The sequence below is a fragment of the Astatotilapia calliptera genome, chromosome 19 (genome assembly GCF_964374335.1).
Source record: "Astatotilapia calliptera chromosome 19, fAstCal68.1, whole genome shotgun sequence".
Taxonomy (NCBI): Eukaryota; Metazoa; Chordata; class Actinopteri; order Cichliformes; family Cichlidae; genus Astatotilapia; species Astatotilapia calliptera.
The window spans coordinates 12,515,766-12,540,664 of record NC_137440.1 but is presented as its reverse complement, the minus strand read 5'-3'; the positions used below and the strand labels follow the sequence as shown (position 1 = coordinate 12,540,664).

At 41.5% G+C, this 24,899-nt stretch overlaps 1 protein-coding gene across 5 annotated transcripts; it reads left to right on the top strand.

Annotated features, from left to right (window-relative positions):
- Positions 1-2: 2 nt before the first annotated feature.
- kiz (kizuna centrosomal protein) lies at positions 3-24,323 on the top strand. 5 transcript variants are annotated; one of them, XM_026151785.2, is made up of 16 exons: positions 3-190; positions 576-638; positions 1,052-1,214; positions 2,444-2,512; positions 3,743-4,046; positions 4,179-4,358; positions 4,441-4,690; positions 7,502-7,621; positions 8,235-8,399; positions 9,524-9,674; positions 11,613-11,769; positions 12,184-12,246; positions 13,604-13,690; positions 14,098-14,167; positions 22,474-22,520; positions 24,016-24,323. In XM_026151785.2, exons 1-16 carry the CDS (start codon positions 18-20, stop codon positions 24,111-24,113), a joined length of 2,160 nt encoding a protein of 719 aa, XP_026007570.2. In that variant the 5' UTR covers positions 3-17; the 3' UTR covers positions 24,114-24,323. The 5 variants fall into 5 exon arrangements, 4 of the variants coding, with proteins under 4 accessions (XP_026007570.2, XP_026007568.2, XP_026007569.2 ...); XM_080293447.1 differs by adding an exon at positions 2,158-2,194 and having other exon boundaries at positions 16-190; positions 3,743-4,358; XR_013903563.1 differs by having other exon boundaries at positions 3,743-4,358; positions 11,613-11,786.
- The last annotated feature ends 576 nt before the right edge of the window (positions 24,324-24,899 follow it).

Here is a 24,899-nt window from a genome sequence, read left to right as displayed (position 1 = left end):
TCTGGGAAGCGGTGCGCATGGCAACCAACGTAAACACCAGTGGCCCCCCTCTCCCCCTCCTCCTCGTCTGCCTCTTCTTCCAATCGGCTTTGCAACGGCGCCAAAAGCGGGAGAAAATGGCAAGCTCGGCTCGCAGCGAGGACCACTACTACGAAAGGATAACGTCAGCTCAGCAGAGCATACACGAAAGGTGAGGACAGTTGGTGTTTTCGTATTATAAAGAGCACGGCCCCGTAGAACCGCGGACTCGAGTTGTCACCGTTGCCGTCTGATAGCCTCACCTTACCCGTTAGCTTCCTAGCGAAGTCCGCGTACACAGAGATGAGCAGAAGCTAGTTCTTTAGCCTGCTTACTTGGATTCGTGGATGTGTATAAAGCAGTAACTGATTAGCGTTTGCGTATTAATGAAAGTTAGTCAAGTTCCCATGAAAGTTGCTATCCTGCATTAGCATGTGTGTTATGGAAGCTCGCTGGGTTCATAAGTCTGACGGTTTGGCAATAATTAGCCCAGGAAACCACGGAGGTGCTGGAGCGGTGTGTGTGGGTAACACCTTCTCTGTGCGCTCTGTGTGCAGGGAGAAACGGAGGCTGGAGCTGGAGAGGGAGCTGTTTGCTTACTCCAGATCCGATAAAAGAGCGTAAGTCACTGGTTTGAGTTAAATATCCAATTATATGTGAGTGGACTTTCATCATTGTATATGAAATTGATTTGGAAAAAATTCCCATGTATTCATAGATTGACAGCTGTTTTATTATTTTCATTTGGGAATAAACAATCCAGGCATTTGTGTCAGTTTTTATTTAATACAATGTGTACAAGCATAACACTGCTTTAAAAAAAAAAAAAAAAAAAAAGATGTAAATCATGTCTCATAAACACCAACATGCCAGGTCCATCCAGCAGGGCTTAGGTTGATGGGCGACTTGAGAATGAGATTTAAATTTAAAACATATTGTGCTTAACCTTTTCTCCTGAGAAGTCGAGCTCTTATTTTCTGACAATGCTCTTAGATAATATTTCTTTTGAATAATAGTTCTCCACTGCCTTCAGCTTACAGATAAAGTGTTCCAAACTGCGCAGTTATCTCAAGGAAATCTGTGACAGGGAAGCACGAGCGAAAATGAGAAACCTTGAGCTTCTGAGAGATGTGGAGTGCATAGAAATTAGCATGAAGGAATATAGTCCTGACCATGCCCCCCTCCAACAACAAAAGGTAGAACACACACATGCTCTGTCTCTCTTTCTCTCTCTCACACACACACACACACATTTGCTCAAGTTCATTTGTTCAGTGGAGTAGCTTTTGTCATTATGGAGTCGTACTGAAAGCAGGCTTTTAGTATGAACAAACACTCCTTTCACTGCGGTGGAATCAGATTTGACAGTTGTACTTTTCTTCTGACATTTTTAGATTCACGTGTAATAACCAGTAATTACTGCTGTCCAAGCTGTACGTTTAAGAAAACCGTAGTTCTACGAGGTTAACTTTGGAATAATGGCCGCCCATGCATGTGCAGGTATATATAAAATATATATATTTATTAGGGATGCTGCGTTTTTATAAATGAGCGTGTTGTTGATGCTCATTTGCCTTAATGCCTTGCTGCAATTTTAACAGAGTAGACATTTGCTTGCAATGGCTTGATGTGACAATAGTAAACACTCAAACTGTGCAATTTATCATGACAAGCAAATGAACGGGGGAGAAAACAATGAGCCAGTCAGATTATCACTTAAAACTCAACGACAGTGCTTGACAGCTTAATATCAAATTAACAAAATTGGCTAATTATGACTCACCGAGTTAATTGCCCAATATAGAGACTCTGAAGTGCTCCAGAGATTTAGCCATTCTCTCCCCTCAAGCAGTTGGTTTATTTCCTCTTGATGCTTTATGAGTCCTGCATGTTTGCTGTTATTTTGGTCGTCCTGTTGCACTTTGTTTCCATTGTGTAAAATCAACCACGGTTTTTTTCTGGTTGAACCGTGATGCTTTTGGTACAAAGAAAAACACATTTCTCAAACAGACAGTGAGTATATATTCCCTCTCCGATTAGCATGTATATTTATCTAGATTTTATTGTATTTGTATTTTTGGTATTTGTGCTGTATGTTAAAAGACACATTTTTTAAAGGTCTGTTTTTGTAATTTAAAGGTGTGGCAAAGGTTCTGTTGGAGTTGGCAGTAAGGCAGTAAGTCCGCCCGGCCAAATAAAAATGCTAAGGGGTGTCAGCGTCTGCATAGAGGACACTCACTTAGGAAAACCCTCTGTTACTGATAGGGGCTGCTTTCAGCTACTTTCCTTATTTTTTTTCCCCCCACTTTTACACCACATCCAGCTAATATTCAGACAGGTTAGACGAGTTTGCATGACACATGCCAGTTGAATATTAAAGAAGTCATTTATCTTTTAATTATTAATTCAGTCTTATTTCATACAGGCTGAGTGTTTGAAAAAGATTTCCAAATTTATGGAAGCAAAGAAGAAAATGGAGCGGGAACCAGCAAAGGTATGCAATAGCATGTGATCACACACATCACATCCTTTATGTATCAGGTAACCTGCACTCTGTTTGTTTGTTTTATATTTTTTGGATGATAAATGGTACTTATTTCTTTTTTTCCAATGTTTAAAGGTTTATGCTAATTTCAGTTCTATCAAGTTACGTTTTTAGGTTTGGAATAACAAAGGAACGTAGACATTATGCCTGGTAAATCTGTAGAGTCTACATTTAAACTGTGTATCTGTAATAACACAGGTGTCTAATCCTAGCTGCTGAATCTGTACAAGCGATGTAGTTCAAGCCCATGGCTGCTTTCTCCCTTCACTTAAAGCAGTTAAAGCTCTTTTAGATGAAATGTCTAAGACATCTCATAATAACTTGGAGCATGCTGTCTAGAGCAGTCACTTGTAACTGTGTGCAAAACCCCCCTCAGTCTGTCGATATTGTAATGAGCAAAATGGTACCGTCACTCCATTATGCATACAAGCCATTGGCTGGCAGTGTGCATGTCCCTCAGGCTGCAGCATTCATTAAGGGAAGCTTACCGGGCTGAAAGCTGGAGACAGATGATAACGGGATATGATTTTCATATTTAATACATTCCTTGGAAGAGCACACGCGTGCCGCAGATTGATAGAAGAATCAATTGCTACTTTAGTGAAACACTTTCTACTTTGCCCTGCAGCTACCGATGGAATCACTCAGCCAAGAAATTAACTTTTCCTCTTTTTTTACCTACTTTGTGGATCTGCTGGGCAGGCTGCATGGTTTACAGTGAATGTTATTAAGCAGCTAACTGTTTGGTATTTAAGACGCTTATCAGAAAAGAAACAGAAGCCATGCTTTTTGTTATTATGTTTGGAGGGAGGCTTTTTTGCTTCTCTCTCTCCCCGCCCTTGGTGACATTGCAGACATGAATCAAAACTTGTCTAAAGGATTTCTAATAAGATTAAAAGTTAAAACATTGATCCTGAGACATTCTTTTGAAAAATGTTGTGAAAAGAATTCTGACCTTGGCCCAAATAAGCTACATTTATTCAAATTTCTAAAGTGGATAGCTGACATACTTGAGTTGAAATTCCTTCAAAATAGCACTTATTTAACTGAAACAAGAACTTTGACATTTTAAGCGATCCATATTCATGCCTGGAAAAAAATATTTTATGAGGTAATGAAAAGTTTAGCTGATAAAATGAATATATTGTGTGTGTGTGTTTGTTTTCTTCATGAGTGCAGGCTGAAGCTGTTCGTGCACAGCACCAGGACGGATACGTCTCTCACCCAGCTAAGGATTTTAAACAAGCACCAGTGGAAATTTTTATGGGCCACCAGACCTCCAGAGGGCCTGATGCAGAAGCTGGCAGCACAAGTGTACACTCACACCAAGCATTGCATCATTCACCCAATCGCAGCCTGCACTCCCGCGAGCGTCTACCAAGTGGCCTTTTGAAGGACTTCACAGTCGGCGGAGAGGATGCCGCCAGCAACCGAGCACATTTATCAGATGACATTTCAGGCTCAAACGATTCCCCTGACGACGGTAATTTGAGTGACAAACATGAAAGAACGATGGGGCCGCTCCCATCTGTTCGTGCCTTAACAGGCACAGCTGGCGGTGTGGCTTTTGGAAGTGATGATGAACGGGAACCTTCACCTTTGGCGACCTTGACAGGGCCTGAGAAGAATCCATCTCCTGGCAGCAGAAGCCCGACGAGGACTCAGAATTCCATCGCAGAACACACCGACTCCAAAGAGGTGGCTCACGAGGCACGCACGATGGAAGATGAAGAGAGAGGTCACGGCCATTTGATGCTAAAAACCACTTTGGGAAAAGAAGCTGAAGAGAGAACAGGTTTGCAGTGATCTTTCTGTCTGTGCTAGAATCTTTTAAAGCACTTTTTTTCCTTTACACTACATTGTATATTTACATCCAGGTAAAAGTGAGAGCGTCAGCACACTGAGTTCAGATGTGGAGTTGTCAGAGAGCACTGCTAGTGACCTGTCTATTTCTCTGACACAATCTGAGCTGGAGGAGGATGCACCAGAGGGTGGGGCACATGAGGGTAATGATACTCACGGAAGGCGTGATCACAACCAGCACAGTCCTGAATCGTCTCTGCACTCTAATGGCTCCAAGAAAACACTCCACTTAAACAGCAAAGCTGCAGTGGGGGCCTTGAAAAGGTACAGTATATATGACTAATGTAGTTTGTTGTCTGACGTTTTCAAAGTGGGTCAGTGAAGAAAAACACTAACATTCTTCCTCAAACGGTGCTCAGTGCAGTCAGCAGCTTCCCTCCCCAAAATTTAAGGCTAAGCGGGCTAAGCAAGGAGAATGTTCTGCATGGCCATGCCGAACCACAGAGGGCTGTTGATGATAGCGAGTGAACACGCCGCAAACTCCTCCTTTCCACCTTCACATCTGAGGCTGACAGAGAGGATTGTGGGAGTCACGGTTCATGCCACCGTCCTCTCTGTAGTTCAGCAGCAGCTGCGGTGGCAGTGATGCATCTTATAGGGAGAGCTGGGGACCTGTCACCAACAATATTGCCATAATCCAAGATAATGCTGTAACAGAGCAATTTTCTGCTTGAGAGACCTCAGGAAGTCCCCAGTGGAGGAGGAAATTTGTGGCACCATAGAGTGCTGTGGAGGGGTGGGCATGTGGACAGCACTTACAGCCACAAATCCTTAGCGTGATGATGGCCTCTGAGTTGAAGGATCATTTTGGATGGGGTTAGAGCCACAGAAAATCCTATGTGAATGTTTGCACGGAGAGCCTTTGCATTTTCGCTACAGTATGAGGTCTTTTATGAACAGCACCTCTTATGCTCTTAAAAAAAAACCTTCATTTTGTGTGCACTTTTTTCTTCACTGTACTCTCAAGGAAAAAAAAAACACTGTTTAATGTTTGCCTTCTCTCTGTTCTTGGGTCACATTATGGACTATATTCTTAAATATTATTTCTTTTTCTGTAATTACAAAAATAAATAGTAATTTCTGAGCATTATTGGTATGAAAGGCTTTATTTTTTAATTGGTCTGCTCTCTGTGAGCATCAAAAATATTGTGGAGGATTATGTTTTCTCTCTGAGAGTGCTGCATGTTTGTTTGTGCCCGACTGTGTTTATGTGTGGTCGACTATACTTTTTATAGCATGACCCCAAGAGGAGCCTCAGTTAGGCTGTGCTGGGTAGACAATGGCGTTGGCTGCAGCTTTCATTGTTAACACGGAGAGCTTCTTTGTATGAGGAGAAAACCAGAGGCTTTGATGTAAACCTCGCAGAGCATCCAGTCTCTATCCTGCGTGTATTTCTCTTAAGGTTAAAGCTTATATCGCCCCAACAGTCAGGGAAAAACAACCTATTTCTCCTACAGACTCAAATATTGTATAGTTTAATTTTTAATACCATCACAATGCCCTCAACGTGCTTTGCTCTCACATGTGTTGTCTGAAGTGCTGCATGGGTTTGATTGATTGGTGACAGCATGTGATACAGTTAACACTGGCTTCTTAAAAATCCCAGTTAATCCCACAGATGGAGCTTAAAGCGTATAGGATTTTGAAAAAATTGTAATTGCAGTGTCATTAGGGCATTGCTCAGGTATTTTTTTTTCCTGTGGCTTAAATTCTAGTTTAGCAAAGGTCTCGCAAATTTTCACTCTGTATTTTCTTAGGTGAATTCTGACAGCGTGCTGGGCCTATCCCAGATTTAGGCAGGTGTAACTGCACTTAGTGTGTGCTGTTATTACTTGTGGTTATATTTTCCGTGTCCTTTTGTGTGTTACACTTGCTATTTGTGCCTGGATGGTGAGATTCGCCTGACACCAGTCACTCAATGGTGAGGCCATTCCATGTGATAAATAACCCCAGAGCCACAACTCGACGCTGTAGAGCAATACTGCTGCAGAGAGGCTGACCTCTTCCTCCTGGCTAACAATACACTCCTGATGATGTGGACACACGGACAATAGTAGCATCTAAAGTGAGGTTAGAGACCTTGACATGAAAGCTGGCAACAATACAGTAAAGAGAGAGGTTTGCAGGAAAACACAACTAATTCACTTTCTCACTCTCTAAAGGTCTCTTTTTGAAGAGCGTTGATAAATAAAGTGGAAAGAGAAAGATGACTATTTCAAGGCCCACGCTGGAAATAAGGGAAAGGGAAAAAAAAAGACAGAGCTTTTGCCTATTCTACTTCAGCCACACTGAAGAGGACTTGGCACAGATGTATTGCACACTACAGAATGTCATGGATATAATTCAAGCTGCCAGCTTAATCAGGATGTTACCAGGAAACAACCTGCAAAAAAGAGGGAGCAATTGTTTGCTGACCCCTAACCCAAGAGCCCATTACAGATTGTCATAAATTCTTTTTGGCCTCTTTTTATGTAAGGGGGCTCAGGATCTCTCGGCTTGGGGTTTCTGGGAGAATTCAATGAGGGCCACCCAGAGCTTAATGCTCAAGAAAGAGATGGATTCTCAATATCCACATGCATTAGGCATCCATTTCTCATTTTGTAGCCGCACACAGGACCAGATTAAAGTGTAAATCTCTCACCAAAGGAAATCATCCAGAGGCCCCTCTTTTTCCGTACACTTTTATGCACGAGCTACAACCGGTAATGGAGTTTAACTGTAACGTCATATTACTCGTTTCGAGCATTATTTCGCAATTTAACCAACTCTGCTCGATACCACATTAATTCAGCAGCAAACAAGCTCCGGATCTGAATGCTGGTTTTGTCGAGCTCTTCGCTTGCAACCTGTTATTACACGTGGCAAAATCAACGAACACGGTGAACTGTTGAAAAGCTGTATTGTGGAAGTTTAATGATCACATTCTCCAGCAAGCCTTGAGTACCTCAAGGAAATCGCCCGGAAAAAATGTTATCATAGTTTTATTTTCATTTAAAAAAATATCAGACCTATCGATCACGTGACCTCTTCCATTTTTTTGTTCATTCACCACACTAATAGGTAATTTATTTTAAGTCTCTCCCAGGAAGGACTCTTTAATCTGCTAGACAGCATTGAAGGACGACTTCGCAGCGAACAGGCCAGTGTGTACGGGGATTCTTCTGTCGATGGACTCGAGCTCAGTAGAATTATCAGGTACACCCTTAGTGTCTTTCTTCAAACTTTTTCAAACTTGTCTCCCCATGTCTGAATGAAATGCTACACATATTTATTTAAGGGGGCAGTTTGTGCAGATGAGGAAAACATATTATCCTTCTGCCGAGGGCTCTCACATTAGATGAAGTGCCATTACCGCCATGCGTGCATCTTTATTTCTGAGGGGTTTTCAGACACGTGGGATTGTTATAGTAACCGCTCTGCTGAATTGTTACTGGGCAGAGAGAGCATTGTGCACATGATTTATTAGATAAAGGTTGGTTTTTGTAGAAGATTTTTCTACGTCACGATTCATTTACAGCAGTAGTGAAATACTGATTAACAAAGGCGAAGCTCTCCATCTGTACAAACGTCACATTTGTGAACGATGTCAACAACATCTTGGGCCATTTTGTGTCACAACCCTTGGTAGAGCGTTTAGCCATGCTGTGATATTATGTGAGCTGGAGTGCATGCGCCTTGATGTGTGTGATTATACTCATATTTTGTGTGAAGTATTAGCAGTTGTTCGATGTATGCTGTGTACTCCTGACCTGCTGGCAGAGCCCAGAGCTCCATGGCAATAGCTGACTGCTCTCTATATATTGGGAAGCCTTTGTGACGATGGAGCGGGCTTGAATGACGAGGACCTTGGAGCGTGTGGAGCAGTCGTCCTTCATGAGCTTCAGAGGTTGTCATGGAGCACAGAAAAGGGCTGCCTGCTACCACAGGATCTGGTGTGTGCTCATCAGGCCAGCACTGAGCCTAATGAAATAAGGTAAGGCTCCTGGTTTGTCTGTGAATCCTGCGCCAGAAACTGACATCAGCCTGTGCATGTTTTTTATATTATGGATTCATATGTTGCAAAAACAAAACAAAACCACAGGCTGGCTTATTTGTGTGCAGTTGCAGTTTTTGTTTAGGGTTATATTTTCATTTACTTTTGAATTGTGATGATGTAAAAATTATGCTTATATACATGTTATGTAAGCGTATTCATTGTTGCTGTTTATATATAGATCTATGATAAAATGTTGGTGATATTTTGGGTGTTGCGTGATTATCTACTTGTACCACCTCACAATGGAGTCGTTCAGAGCACAAATATCAGTGCTGTAAAAGCTGCAGAGTTCAATAGATATTTGTCTTCTTTTCTTCAGGAAAGTAAACTACCTTACAGTACGCATGGATGGCTGTGTGTGCATTTGATTTTATGTTACTATTATTATTATTTTTTTCCTTCACTAGACTGTGGGGAGGGTCATGCACTTACAGCAGTCAGAGAGATTTCATGCTACTATTTGATACAGTCTCCCTTGTCCACAAATGTAAAAGGTCATCTTTGGTGTCACCTCACACAGTAACACTGCGTGGGTGAATGTCATGAGTAAATTAAAATGCCCTATCTGCGACTTCCAGTCCTTTGGATAATGAGTAGTTATACTCTGAGCTAAATCCATGCTCTGCTTCAATACTCTATTGATTTCACTGAGACCTTTCCTGCTATATAGTCAATTCAAAGGAGCACATCTAACAGTGTCCCCCCTCTTTCCTCTGGAGATCCCTCCTGGCTGACCTCGACCTTTTTATTCAGTTTTTCAACCTGAATCAATTTTGCTGTCTGTGTCTATTCAGTGTTAACTGGAATTCATTAATAATCCATCACCTCTGAGTTGTTTTAGGATAACCCTTTCTAAAAAGGCTGCTTAAAGGAAGAGCTCTGAGAAATGCTTTATACTGGAGGTGTTCCAAACTTTTCAGCTTCTTCACTTTTCTTGATTATCTAATTATCTTTTACTTTGTGCGGGTATAATTATGATTTATGTTCGTATTTCCTGCTGTGTGCTCAATAACAAAGCCGCTATTTCTCTCCGTCTAATCCCACCCCCATCCTCACCGCAGCACCAGCCTCCCTCCTAATGCTGCTCGGCTGTGGGATCGCTGGTTCAAGCACGCCCTTGTGCTCAAGGAGCGCCGCGTCCTCAGCACTGAGCGCTTGGTCCAACTGTTCACGCCGCTGCTGCTCAGCCGTCATGCCACCTACAGCCACCAGGTAGCGTCGAAGGCACATCCACTCCAGTGACATGCACACAAACAAACAGGAGGTCACACACTTGCATCCCGAAAGCACACTGATATCTGCACAGAAATATGGCCCCCTTTTTCCCCTCTTCTTTCCAAATGAGCGAGTGTTTTTGTTTCTCTGCTTGTTCCTTTGCGTGTTTTTTTTTGAAGAGGAGTGCAGTTACTGCTAAATGCCCTCTTTGTGTCTCGTGCTGGAAACTAAGCCCTGGCCTCCTGCTCATCAGATTGCTCCACACATTGACCTAGACAGAAGGGAAACCCTGACCCATGTCGTAATCGCAAATTACAGCCTCAGCTTGGCTTCTTTCATCTCATGTGGTGTATTCATCTGAGAAACACTTGCTTTTAATTTAGTATTAGCCAAAAGTATAGCCGTCAGTTGGGTCTGATTGAACGAGGGAGCCATTTGGACCTTCTACTCAATGGGATTATTTTAAATTTCCCACTCATTGACCTTGTGGATCATGCTCAATTAAACAAAGAAAGAAATGACAAAGAATATTCCCACTCAGAGCTCAACGATGATGTCAAGAGACATGTCAGCAAACCCACTATCTGGCTGCCAGAGTGATTATCTACACATGCAGGTTTTTGTCTTATTAATTTTTGTGGATTCATGTTATGTGGGTTCTTGTGGCTGTAGTATTGCTGACGCAGTGAGAGAAGCAAAGAGGGAGACTGTGCAGCCTCTTAAAAGTATGCACTGACAAAAGGAAGAGGGGTGCTGCCATCGAAATCATTGTATCCAAGCACATGAGGAAAAGCCTGAGTGGAAATCTTTCTTTCTCTTCAGCGTCCTCACTCCATCTCCATCTATTTCTCCGTCTCGTCCTCCCATTTCTCCGTCTCTCTCCTCTCTGTCCTCTCACACAACAGCTTACTCTCCACACACACAAGAGAAAACAGAAATTTCCATTCACATCTTGCCACACAGCCTGGCTACTCTGACAAATGGGAGCATGCAGCTCGCATGCACACACTCAAAGAGGCCCTTTGAATATTCAAGTGCTAACAGTTGCATTCATTGATATTTAAAATGCAGTGGGTCTGCGAGAGCCCTCAACCCACGGTACATTTGACTAAATCTAAAAAAAGGAACAAAGAGGGATATCGGGGACAAGGATCAAGACAGTTTTTATTGTGCAGCAGCATCAAATACCAAGTGGCAAACTCAGATTGTCCTGTGTTTGCGTCTCTTCTGCTCTCTGCAAATGAAAGCGTGAACATTGTCAGTCATAACTGTGACCCACTGATAACAACTTACAATGCACTTAAAGTTTGTCACTGTCAAAATCCTCCTGATCATCTCCATATTAGCGCTCATTAAAAGTTGCAAATGGCCATCTGAGGCTGAGAGGCAGTCTTTGATCACAAAAGAGAAATGGTGATGGCAGGATTTGATACGGGGGAGGGAAGAAGGAGAGAAAGGAAATCGGCGTGTGGCATCTCGCTGCTCCCCATCTCCTGGAACAGCTCCTCTTAATTGTGTATCCTCATCTCCACAGAGATAAAAATGAGCAGAGTGGGAGGAAGAGAGTAGTTTGTCTCAATCCTCTCAGCCAAGAGGGAAGATATCTGGGACGTGTTGCACATTAACACCGGGGTGATTGCATTCTTTAGGCAGTTCTCTAATCTCATGGATGAAAAGAGAGAGTGAGAGGAAAAAAGTGTGATTGAGAGGGAGCGCGGGAGCGAAAGTGTGCGAAATCATCTTTTTTGAGTTAAACGAGTGAGACAATTTCAAGTTATTTTCTCTTGGCGTTTGAACACGCATTACAGCTGCACCTCTGTGCGAGCAGCCATGGCCAAAGTAAATGACTTGCCTAATCGGCGAGAGTTCAATTTGACACTTCCTTCACAAAATGAGAACAATTAAGAGTGTGGTTTTAATTTGTGCTGCTCGCAGGCCAAAGTGCTGCTGAGGACACTTCTGTCCCGGTCCAGTGAGGAGTGCCCCTCAGCAGAGGACAAGAGTGACTTATCTTCTTTATGTGGTCCTCCTTCTCTGCTGGCTGATGGGGATGCGAAGCCTGCCAGGCCCGTATGGAAGCAACGGATCCAAGGTCACTGAAGATGATTGGTATAATATCACATGATCAATTCTAATTATGAAAATGATGCTAATGAAACGTTAATATGGGTTTGGGTTTTAACAAAACATCCAGCATGGATCTTTGTGATTCCACGCTGTGATAAGTCATTGTGTCACATGTAACAAGACCATTAATTGGAAGAAATATGGACTTTTTTTTTCTGGAGACCAACTCTGCAGAGTACTAAAACTTCCCTTTCATGAAAGAAATCAATTTCACCATAGAGCTTCTTTTTTTTTTTTTATATATATAAATCCCTCACAGCGCAGTTTTCATACAGCCATCCTTTCAGAGCTAAAGAAAGACCCCCCCATTCCCATTTCTATCCCTAGACTCCCTTCTTCCCTGCCATTGCTTCTCACTATGCGCTTCCCTTTCTTACAGAACTACAAAGTGCTGAAGAGGACAGCCAGGACGAAAGCCCTGTGGAAAGTGGTCCTATTAGAGGTAAAAAGGCATTGCCGGTGCCCCAGCATTCACACTGTCCTTATGTTGTGGTTTGTTTTCTTCCCACTGCAGTGAATAATGGGCTCTTTTACACAATGGCTGAGGCAGGATGATCAAGGTGAATCCAGGGTCAAAGTCCCACCTGAAGAGCTGTGCTAGTTCTCTCTAATTATCTCCGAGAAAACACTAGCTGTGTTTTCAGCTCGGTCTGAGGCATTCTAGCAAAATTGATAATTCACTGCCCCAGCATAATGCGGCCGCTTTAATTGTCAGGGCGCCAGGGTGGGAAGCGCAAAAGATCTGTCATCGGTTCTCATTATCTTCTAAACAATGCTCCGGCAAGGCTGGACTTAAAATACTAGATGTGACGGCATCCTGGAAGCAGTTGGTGTGCCCATCCCTCAGCTGCACCTCTGAAATGTAAAGCAATCCTATACTACCCTTGGCTATCAGATTTCCTACTGGGTTTTTCATGTGTCCGCATCCCTAAGGTGCACAGCCAGCAAAATGAGTCCAGTTTCAAATCGCTACACTTAATCAAAAGAGACATAACCAGCTAAAAAAAAAAAAAAAAAAAACTTGACTAAAGATTTTGCAAGGGAAGGATTTTGCTGTGCTGAGCGACATCAATGTCACAATCAAAAACGGTGACCTTGGAACTGATAGTAATTGCCAAAACATGCACGCCTGTAGACCTGCTGGGGTTTTTGAGACTACGTGTAAAAGCAGTGGCTGTATGAAGTGGAGATTGGAATGCACTGTAAACATGGTATGGCTTTCAACAATGATTAAAACCTATGTTTTTATTGTGAATCCTAGCTGAAACTGTTAGGACTTGGTCACAGAAGATCACAATTTTGCTTTGCCTTTCACATTCTTTCTTTGAATGTGTACTTTTTGTAACATCAGTGAGATAACAGCCCATTTATTATGTACTTCTGTTCTGTTGATTTTTGCCAGCTCAGTCTCTCTCCTCCACTCAAATATGATACCGTTTTTAGTGTCACGGAAAGTAATTACAAGTGTTTCTTTTATTTTTTTAAACACAAAATCAATCATTCCCTTCCTGGTAGGGGATGCTGAGATAATGTGAGATGCTGATTGCTGTCTCATGGAAACTGTTGCTGCATACTGTAGGCTTGAATCAACAGTTTAGCTGAATGAGCAGAGTGTTTCTCACCCACTCTGTTAAGTGATGAAACCAAAAACACAAAAAAAACGGAGCCACTGAAGCGTGTTGTCTCATCAAACACAGAAACCTGTGAAAGTTGGAAACCTGGGTTATAAGCAAATATTTGACCGTGACTTTGTGTGTGTGTGTTTGTGCCTGTGTGCGTCCACGTGTGTCCCTAAATAGAGACAAAAGCATATCAGTTACTTAAACAATCAGCCATGATGGAAAGGCGGCAGAGTTCTGAAGAGGAGGAGGAGGATAGCCTCTCAGGTAAGGGATGTGGTCCACTCTTCCAGTCAAGTAGGGAACAACTGGAGCCTAATCATTGGTTACCAAGGAAATACGTGGACATGAGAAGCAACAGTTCTCTTCTATGCTCACATTTCTGCTCAGTGAAGTTTCAACAAATCCCATTTTTATCCCATTTTAACTCCACAAAACATATCATAGATTTTAGTTATCACATGATTTGTGATATGCGCCATATTCAGGGTGGATGCAAGAACTTCCAAATGGATTGTTAAAAAACATACTTTGAATACGAATTCACTGTACTCATAGCATAGCACTGCTATTAGCCTTACATGTTTCTATATAAGTATACAAGGTAAATTAGCTTGTGATGAGATCAATCAAGAAATCAAATGGTTTCATCCAGCCCTGTTTGCTCTTTTAAGGAATAAATCATGGCCATGAAGAGGACCTGCGGAGGGCCAAAAGCTCCTCACATCAAGACCCTTACCCTCGGTAAGAACATTGTTATTATTCAACGGGCCACACGAAATGGGCCACCAGACACCAAAGTGGTTGATGTACATTTGCATGGCTGCTCTCATAATTCCCTGTTCATTTCCATAAGATCAAGGGGGTGCCACCCATTAACTCGCTTACAAAGACAAAAGGTCCCTAAAGCCCCCTCTTACTCACCGTTTGCTGGGTTCAACCAGGTTTTAGAATTCAAAAGCAGATCGGCTACCACAAAAATAAATTGGAGCCCTAAACTGTCTTCAGGCTTGTTGTCGAAATGCAAACATATCACGTCAAGAAGAGAATCGGGGACAACGCTTTTGGAAGAAGCCGGCTCGAGTGTTGACAAGGACAAATGTCCTTTCATTTTTCACCCTTGAAACATTTTTAGGCTGGTCAAATCAGAGCTCTAAGTGGTTAAGAAAAGAACATCTAATGATAAATAGCTCAGTGGAAACTAACCACGCCACGGTTACATTTGAATATCAACACGACTTCATCAAATCTGCAATTGCATGTCAGGTCCTCAGAGCACCTCTTCACTGCAAACCATTTGGGCTCTAGTAATGGCTGGGTAAACGTTATGAGGAATAATCTTCTCTGATTTCATGTGATTACTGGGCACCATGCTGACACAAGGGCTGAAGTCTGCATCTCCCTGGCCTGGCAAGCAGGCGCTCCCAGTCTGCCTATTAGCCCAGGGAAGGGTCTAATGGCCTGGCTCTATTGTGGTCCTCATAGCTGCTGATGTCTGCCACTACCAGCCCGGGTGACCAACCTCTTTAATAAACATGAGCCAATTTTGGGCCCAGACCCTCTCAGATGGTGCCCATCTCCCTGTCATTAATGTGCATGGGAAGTCCGCAATATCTGTGATTAAACAAAATTTGCAGAACAGAAATTAGACTGCAAAACAAAATGCCACGAGGAGTTATGAGACACAAGTTGTGTACACAAGAGAAATTGGAAAAACGGGTAGTTATGCATGGCCAACACTTTATTCCAACTGGAGTGTGGAAGGAAGCACCAAGCACGTCTTTGGTCATACTCGGAGTGGCTGTGCGCCCTGAATAGACATTTACTGATAAAAGAACTTTAATTGTAAAGCAGTGATATTGGACTCCTCTATGTAAGGATCCAGGTCAGAGATCAGAGTCTGAGTTAAAACAGCTCGTGCACAGATGATGCTGTAATTAGTCCATATTAAGTAATGTAAAGTAAAATGATATTACATCATAACATTTGCCCTGCTCAGTTCAGTTTTATTTATGTCCACTTACAACATATATTTTTAATAACCCTTTCAGGCAGTTTTGAACAATATTTCTCTTATTATTAGACTGATAAGTTTTATGTTGTCTTCTCTAGTTCTTAAAAATAGATAAATCCCTGATGCTTAAACACAGTGGGGGAGGGAGGCAATACAATGCAGAGGATGCTGGAGGAGATGGCTGGTTGGACATGGAGAGGGTTTAGTCACAAATAAACTTAGTGAAGTAAATGACAGCTGTTGGGACAGTTGGATTTCCTTTGGATCACAAATACAATTTTTGTTTCATTTTAATGTTCATCTTGACCCAACACCCATCTCTTTGTTTGGAAGGATTGTGTTTTTGCTTTTTGTTGTGCATTTCCAGAACAGGTTTCATCCTAAATGTAATTTAAAGCAGTATTTTGAAGGACTTTATTGTAACTTGTTTTTACCTGCTGCCGCTCTGATACAGCAATTGCGCCATTTCTCCCTCAACGCTTAGATGTAAGCATTCCACTTACAACAGTCACTTCTTGCTCTTTATTGCTTCCACAAGTGGTCTGGAAGCCCTGTGCTTAAGCAGAGGCGTAACATTGCCCCATTTTCCTCCTTCTTTCTCTTTGCGTCTCGCTCTCTCTCTTACCCTTTTTCAATCTGTTTGCCCCTCTTCCTCGCCGTCTTCCTGTGTTTTCCTCTCCCCTGTCTGTGTTAATTATTTGCTTTATTTTGTCAGCGAGCTGATGAGTGACTTCAAAAGGAGGATGGTGCTGGACTCGAAATAAAAAAATGGCTTCCTCTCTGTTGTCTTAGGCAATAATTATGATTTGCCAGTTAAGCCTAGACTACAGCAGAGGGATTGTAGTTTAAAGCAGAGGCTTTGGTGCAAAAAATGCATTTATAGCCTTTTGTGAGGCTTCTCATTATGTGTGGGCCTGATTCATTAAGTAATTGGTTTGCAGTTGTTTACATGAGTATTAAGGCCTTCTATTCAGGGCCTTTGAGAGATACATTGTGCAAATGTTGCATGTTATGAATGCAGAATGAGAGGCGGGGGGCCAGTGCTATTGGCCAAACACTGCACTCAGCTGAAAAGCGAGAGAAAAGCACTGGGTGCTGCTTTGCATAGCAATGACTGGGGTCTTAATAAGCTTTACAGATTAAATACATGCAGTCTATACAAGATGCAAAGAGATACTCTTAACACATTTATATGTGCTCATTTCACTATTATGAAGTTGGAGAGAATTGGGCTCTTTCATATTCTTTTGCTTTCCAGTGTCTCTCTTTTCCTCGCTCTCTCCCACACAGTGTTTTTCAGTTAGATACTTTTATGGAATGTTCTGTTTATTGTATTATAACTCGCGGGGAAGCGACTGATCTGCAACATTTATGAAGGATTTGTCCATTAGAAATCTTTTGCTGTCTTTGTGAGTAGCAAAGTAAAATCACTTTGTGGTTGAGTGGGGATGAAAGGAATAATGCACGAAGGAGTGAGTCTTAATAAGCAGCTGCACTCCATGTAAAGACCACTTGTTCCCCTTTGTATGCGAGTGCATGCCACTGCTTCCTCTCGTGCAAAGAAACATTGTGCTCCTTTCTACTGTAGGCATTTCAGATGGCACTCCTTTCTTGTTTTTATTTTGGGGTTTTTAATACCTTTTTTATGCCCCCTCCCCGCTCCATCGCGTATCCCCATTTTTGATCCAGAGACGGGGGGGAATGCTCAAGCACATGTGCACAGACACACAAAACAAAATCTGCAGCCATCAGACGGGGTGATGATTGTTGTGCCTAGTGCCTGCTTGACAAAAACCTTGACTCAACAATTAGTGGTTTACAGCTTTGCTTTGGACAACAGGATGTGCTCAAGCATTCGACCTCAGATCATTCAGTGTGTCAAAATCAGAAGCTGTGTGTGTGTCTTTCCTGCACACACACACACACACACACACACACACACACACACACACACACACACACACACACATATGTGGAGACTATGTGAACATGTCACAATTCACTGGGAGGAGAGATGGAGGGGTGAGAGGGACCAGAGCTGAGAAGGGGGGAGGACACGTAAAAGAGAAAGCAGGACATAGAGGGGGAGAGAGAGACGGTAACGGACAAAGAAGTATTAATAGGTGGAAAATCGCAAATCCAGAATCCAAAAACGACATAAGGAGCACAAAGACAGAATAGTTGGCCGTGTGAGACCGAGCTGCCTTTTACCCATACTGCATCTGTTCTTCTAAATGTTTTTATGGTTATAACGTCAGGCAACAAAGTTGTTTTTCTGTGCGTAAACATTTGACAGTATGTTAGCTGCACCCAGCCCACCCCACCCCCACCACTCCACTACCACAAACAACCATGAATAGATAAAGGCAGCATTTAGAGACTCCAGCCAGAGGAGGTCACTGTGCTGCACTGGCTCTCTGAAACGGATGAATGCCTGATTGCTCTTTTATAAAAGAAGCCGTCTTTCAGGCATTTTCTGTTTCTGTGTTTTCACATTTTATTTGTGATCACTTTATTTAACTTTGGGATTCGTTTAGGTTGACGCAAAACTTTAAAGCCAAAGACGGCACATGTGACCCGTGTTGTTATTGTTCAAAGCAGCTTGGATTCATTTACTCAGATGTTTCTGGTGCTTTATTTTCCTGTTTTCTCTACATTATTGCAATTTTTGTGTCGGACAGCCTGCAAATTTCAGTCCACCCTCGATTAGATGAGGCGTTAAAAAAGTGTAACCTGATCTGTCCTTCATCCATCCCTCACACTGGCTGTCTCCACTAGACTGCCACCAGTCAGGACGAGAGCCCGCTGTGTTGAAATCATTGGCCCAGTGCCTCTTTCTCTGAGTTGCAGTACTTACTCATTGCCAGCAGAGAGCACTCACATGTTAGAGAGCGCCCACTCACAGTGCACTCATAGTTGCCTCTCACTGTTTGCCCCCACTGAGGGCTATATCCTGCTACCATTCAGGCCTGTTAGAGTACATCTAAACGGAGCCTAAACAATGTTTCTGCAGGGTCATAGCTGGGATGGGAGTAGGAGTTGATGGGAATGATGAGGTGATGGGTCTCCCTTTACCTTTAGACGAGCACAGCCGCGCAAAAGTGCTATTGTGCTATTAGCATTTGTGTGTGGGTGGCAGAAGCTTATAAAAAAAAAAAAGCCAGGGTAAATAAAAGCAGTTTTCTAGCTGCTGGCAAGGCTGTGCTAAATGCTTGGTAAGCATTATTTCCTCTTACAGTATTCATTTTCCCTAATGTAACTGGAGGACAATGCATGAAAAAAATCTTAAATATGTCCAAGGACATGGATTTAGTCTCATGACTCTAGCATGAACGTGACCTTAAATTGTAAATTTGACACACTGTCAAGTTAAAATGTGAGATTTTGCTTTTTTTTCCCTGTTCGGTCCAGATTTAACTGTTGCACATGAACACGTTTTAGTATAATAGGTCATATTTAACTTGCAACTTAACTGTGTTAAAAAAAAACTGTATTAGTAGTTTTTATTTGTTTCTCAAGAAAATGAGAAATATTCCATAAAACTGGATCGAGATGGTGCTCACAGAGTCAAACGTAGGATTTTTACAAAAAACAGCAGAGAATTATTTAAAACACAGTTGCAGAAATCCCAGGTACTCTCACATAAGTGAATCACTGTGTTAATCCACAAGAAGTGTGCCAATTTTTTTTCATTATTCAATTTCACTAATCCAGTTTCTGCATGTAAAATATGTGGTAACATGATTGTCCTTGCACAAAAGCGCTATTGTGTTATTACGATGTGTGTGTGTGTGTGTGTGTGGGTGGCGAGCTTAAAAAAGATGGGGTAAATAAAAGCAATTTTCTAGCCATCAGCAGCAGTATTAAATCCTTGCTAAGCATAATTTCTTCCAATAGTCCTCACATTCCCTAATGTGACTGTTGGTCATAAGTGAAATACAGCTTCAATGGTTTCAAAAAGACTATTCTTTTTAGCTGCAGCTCACAAAACTACTACAGTCTATGTGAAGATGGTTTGTATCCTTATACTTGAGGAACTGATGTATTGCCATCTAACTATAATAAAGGTTTTGTTATTATAAAGTGCATACTATAGTCAACCTACTTGAGTTATTGTGCGACTGTAGCTTTTGTTCATTTCTGCGCTCCTTTAGCTCTACAGCATGAACATGGTTTTTATGCCAAGAGCTAAAGCAGTAGCTTTTTTGTATGTGTGTGGTAGAAGACTAGATACTTACTTGCTGAACTACTACCACAGGCTAATACAGCACACAACAGTAAAGCAGTAAAATGGCACGAAGAGCAAAATGTAAAGAATAGTCTTTGAAGCCTCTGCCATGGACAGATTGTGTTAATCTTAAAGAAGTGTGTCATTTCTAGCTGATGATACCAACTTCTGTTCTTACAATGTGTCATAACATGATATTAAATTTTATATTTATCAGATTTTATATTTCACACACTGTCATTACCTTTGTATTGTAATGACAGACAATGTGTTGTCATAACGCAAAATATAAAAATGTAAAAATACACACACACGCGTGTAAATTTATCATACGTTGAAAAACAAGAGTGTTTTACTTGACAAAAAAACAAAATAAACAAGAAGAGAAATTGAGAGAAATACTTATGTGTGTCAAATATATATAAAGCTCATACATTTTAAAGGTTATGTTGAACTCTAATGCAGAGTAGACAAAAAAACTGTTAAAACACGAGATAAACAACAATATGAAACCACTGCAAAGGCCATGAAAAGCGAATGAGTGCGGGGTTGAAAAAGAACATTACAATAGCTGTAATTTGCATCATTTTACACATTACATTCACCTCTGTGTGGCAGAGCTTGTAAAACACTGGCCAGCTCAGTCTTACATATTCAGATCATTGCCTCAATTAAGGGAAACTCAGCAGAAGATGAACTGGCATAAATGTTTATGGAAACTGAATATTAGATTGGTGAGGTCAGATCCAGGCTGGGCTCTCTATGGTAATAGACCCGTCTTGAAATCAGTCCTGTCCCTCACTGAAGTGGAACAGCTGATAGGCCATTCCCATCCCGAGGGGAAGTTCGAGAAAAGAAAAGCCCAATTTACTCGCTGTAACAGCTATTATTGTGGCAAAGGAGAGGAAGTAATGGTATAGATTATTGCTGTATTTTTGCTGCTGCAGGGTCTGGCCGGGATCTGTTGCCTAACCGTTGTAAATGGATACACTATTTGCCGTAGTTTAATGTTTTTACTTTATTCAGTTTAGAAAGCTGAATCGTGATAACACTTGGATTTCCTCATTGTGTCCGTCATGATTTTTGTGCTGTAGTGCAAACAAAGGAAAATAAATCCTGTTCTCTCCAAATAACGCAGGTAATTCATTTTATGCACTGTACAGACAGAAGGTGTTAATGTGTTAAACACACATTAACACAAATTAATTTATCGATGCAGTTCCTCTATTAGCTTGGTCAGACAAACCAGTATATAACACAGTATCATCATTGGTTAAATACTGTTTGAGGATATATTAAAAATCAATAATAGCACTTTAGATCTAAGCCACAATAAAAAAAAAAGAAAAGATGAATGATCTTTATTTACATAAATGTGTGTATTTAGCGAGCTATTTCTACACGAATAAGCACATTTTGGAAATCCACAGCTCTTACATTCAGTTCACCATCAGCTTGCAGGCAGGCTGATTATCTGCTCTCAGGCCATAGCTTTTGTTTTCTCCCCCCACTGCTTTCCTTACTGCTTCCCTGCTTTGATTTTATTGCGTTTTAAGTGCCAGAGGTTCAGTATTCTCTCTGAACAGATGCACGAGTCGTCCAAACGTCCTGTAGGAAGTCCTATCAGCATATGAATGTAAAGGTTATATGCTAGTAATTAGACTGGCTCTGCGGTATATAGCTTGTAGCACAGAGCAATCTGCTCACAGTTAGGAATGGGAGGTGCATCTTTGTTCTCTCATTCGGTCTTAAGTTTAGAAAATAGCAACTGGAACGCAGCCAGAGCAATTTGGTCCTTATACTCAATGTACAGTCACATGTGCCAAGAGGGAGTGATGAGGAGATGAGAGTGATTGAGAGGGTGACAATCAAAGAGGTCACGGGTTTGAATTGATGCAGATGGAAAAGCGGACCAGATTTTTCATCTGTTTGAAACTCTGCATCATTTTTTTTTTTTTTTATAAGAAAGAATCAAATATAGGAGACCCAACAAATAAGCAGTATGGATGTGTATGCTAACCTGGGCGATGAGGAGGATACATTGTGGGCTTTTGAATAGGCTCTGTGATGATGTAAATTAAAGAGGAGGCCTTTAAAAGTGGAACAGGGGGCCTTATTGCATATGCATCGAGGCAGATCAAAGCCTTTTCGGAGGTCACACATTTACATAGCGATATCACCAGAGCTATGGGAACCTGGCAACCCTGTCTTTGGACTATTTTTGAATAAAGAGGGCCTTGTGGAAGTCCTTTGGCACAATTACACAGGAGTCAAGGAAGTTCCCTTTGCCACGATGGTTCTAGCCATTAAATATCATCTTTTGGAATTAATTAGGCGTCTTCACGCAAGTCTGTTTTGGTTGTTGTACGTATGCCAGTTGGACTGATTTATTTGTCTGTGTGTTTTATTATACTCAGACAAGATTTCTTTTACCTTTGTGAGTTTACACACAAAATGCCAAACATGTGAATGAACAACCACATAGCAAAATCACAAGCGCCTACAATAGGAGTCAAGGGAGTTCTCACGAGTGCACTGTCTGAGTCGAGCCACTAAATATCACCAAAGTTAAATGGATGCTCTTTTACAAAGATTTTATTTTATTCTATTGTACTGCTTTGGTTAGTTTGTGTGTAGTCCGTAACCTGATTACAAAGACTGATATCTGAATTGACGTATTTCACTTGCAGTATTTGGTCATGTTAAAGTTTTCTCTTCATTCTTTTCAGCAGTAAAAAAGTAAATCTCTCTCAAAGAGAGCCTGGGGTCACAACTTCACAAGGCTATTAACTATCTTTGTGTTTCCAGGAGAGAGAAGGCAAGCTCAAAGGCTCATTCTACGCTACAGTCAAAAGGTGAGTGTACACTAAATTATTTCATTTAAGTGAAAACACACAGTGTCAAAAAGAGGTTAATGACACCAAACGGATCACCATAGAGAATCCATGTGTTTACATCTGTGAAATTATTCAAAAATTTAAGCTTCATAAAAATACCATCTATTTGATTAAATTTCTCTCTAAATGCAGCTGGACCTTTTTGAGGATGTCTGTATAAAATGTGACCATGAAGCCAAGTCAGGTTCCTAAAAGATTAATTTGAAGCAAGCGCTACCAACTCAATTAATAAAAAAGCTAAAATGCTTTTATTTTAGGGGACATGCTGTGTCTTTGTGAACTTAAACAACAGCCCTGAACTTTGAGGCATTTAAGGTACTGCTCTAAATAATAAGCAGAGAGAACATTGCTGACTCTACAGTGGCAAAACGATGTTTAATGTTATGAGCTGCAATCAGAGAGTTCCCATGGACCACCAGGCCACCTTAATCAGTGCTGCTACATTTGATTTCATTGAATCGACTGCCTCCATTTGCAGCGCGAGCTGGATCTTCTCCACTGTGTTAAATCGGCAGTGCTTAACTTGATTTTCAAATTTGGGGAATTAAACAAATTGCAGGGAGGCAAATCTGGGGAGAAGAGCTGATGACTTGAGAGAATTGTGTCAGTGGAGCAAAGGAGACCTCCCTATTTTCAGTGCATTAGATGCTTGGAAACAAAGGTATCACAGTGCAGGTTTCGGTTAAATGTTCCTGAGTTGTCTCAGCGTGGGACTCTACACTGACAAACTGATCCTAGGGAATTCACAGTGCACAGCTCTAGGTCCAAAGATGCATAAGAAGATGATCATGAAGGGGAAATTGTCCTAATTTGAAATGAACTACAGTTTGGATTCTTATTGGCCAAGCTCAGAATTTTTTTTATTAATTAGTTATTGGTTGATTTTTTTTGTACATGTACAGCTGTGATCAGACCCAAAATTCTCCAAGCACAAAAGACCTACATTGAACACATACACTGATGAGCTGCAGCATTAAAACCACCTGACTATAATTACGTTCAGACCCCCTTCTGTCACCATAACACCTTTGTCCCATCGGTGCTCGGCGCGGTTTCCTCAACGCAGTTTTGGCGGAGCGCATTATTGCATTGGGAGAGGCTGCTGCTGTCGGGGAGCGCTTTGCCGCGGAGCCATGTTCAGTCTGTAAAGTTTTAAGTATAAAAACATCGACGTGAATGTCAGCAATGAAGCTTTCCCAGAAGACCAATGGGTTGTAAAAACACGCTCACCTGGCAGCGGTTTTAACGTTATGGCTAATTGGTATATAAACTGTGTAAAAGGAAGAATGTTAAGATTCTAAGTATTCCAGTAAGCTCACCTTGACAAAGTGAGTATAGAAATAAAATACTTATTCTCAAGATGTCGACAGTAACGGTCCATTTGAAGCTTGGAGTGAGCATTCTGCCACAATAATGTAATCCTGTGTTTTGTTCTTTGTACCTCTCTGTATAGATTTCTGGGGTCAATCGGATGACAGCAACTCTGAGATTGAAGCAGCCTTGCGTCCTCAACCTTTCAACAGCGATGGCATTTATGACTTCTATGAGTGATATTTCCACTGAGATATTTTTTTAATGTACTATATTATATCACTGCAAAATCTGCGGCAGATTGACTCGTGGTAGTTCACCCGCTGACCATTATTTTAGTGGTCTGCATTGTAAATCGTATGCACACTGTATCATAAAAACAAATAATAAAGTTGACAGCTCTCACGCTGGGTAAAGTATGTGAAGAGTTGTCCAACACACTGATGTTAACCCTGCTTCAGTCTCTTTATCTGAACAACTCTCCCAGCTCATAATAACAGCTCGAAATAGATTAAACTGATCTTTTAAAGCGATTTGTTTGCACTAGGCTGAAAATCATGCATTTTGAATGCCGCAAGCATCTCCGAGTGCTCTACCTCCAGCATGCTCGAGTGTAGTGATGTGAGTCACCTGTGAAATGACAAAGCACAATGGCCACTCTGCACGCTTCTGCGCGACCTGTGAACCCGCTGAAGAGGCCCATCTCCCAGGGCACAAAGTGTTGCAGCACTAACAAACTCTGAATATTTTCAGGCTCTAATAAACGCTCTGCACATATTTTCACAGGCGCTTCTTTAATAATTCTCCTTAAGCCTCAGAAGTGCAAAGACGTGTTTACATTTCGCTGTAAATAAGCCACAAGTAGCAGAATTTATGCCGAAAGCACACAATGGAGCTACAATTTATGATTTTCCAGCATATTGCATGTCTGTATCTATTAATATCTCAAAGCTACTGCGTGGGAGGCTACATTCCAAGGTTTACATTTATAGTTCATTATGTCTGTGGTGTAAATTTCCAAAACCA

What these genes read in the sequence shown, in the direction of transcription:
- kiz (XM_026151783.2), top strand. Translation starts at nt 18, where the DNA reads ATGGCAACCAACGTAAACACCAGTGGCCCCCCTCTCCCCCTCCTCCTC. An exon ending in GGAAAGTGGTCCTATTAGAG is followed by an intron (nt 12,247 to 13,603) that starts GTAAAAAGGCAT and finishes GTCCCTAAATAG; the next exon opens with AGACAAAAGCATATCAGTTA. An exon ending in TTCTACGCTACAGTCAAAAG is followed by an intron (nt 22,521 to 24,015) that starts GTGAGTGTACAC and finishes CTCTCTGTATAG; the next exon opens with ATTTCTGGGGTCAATCGGAT.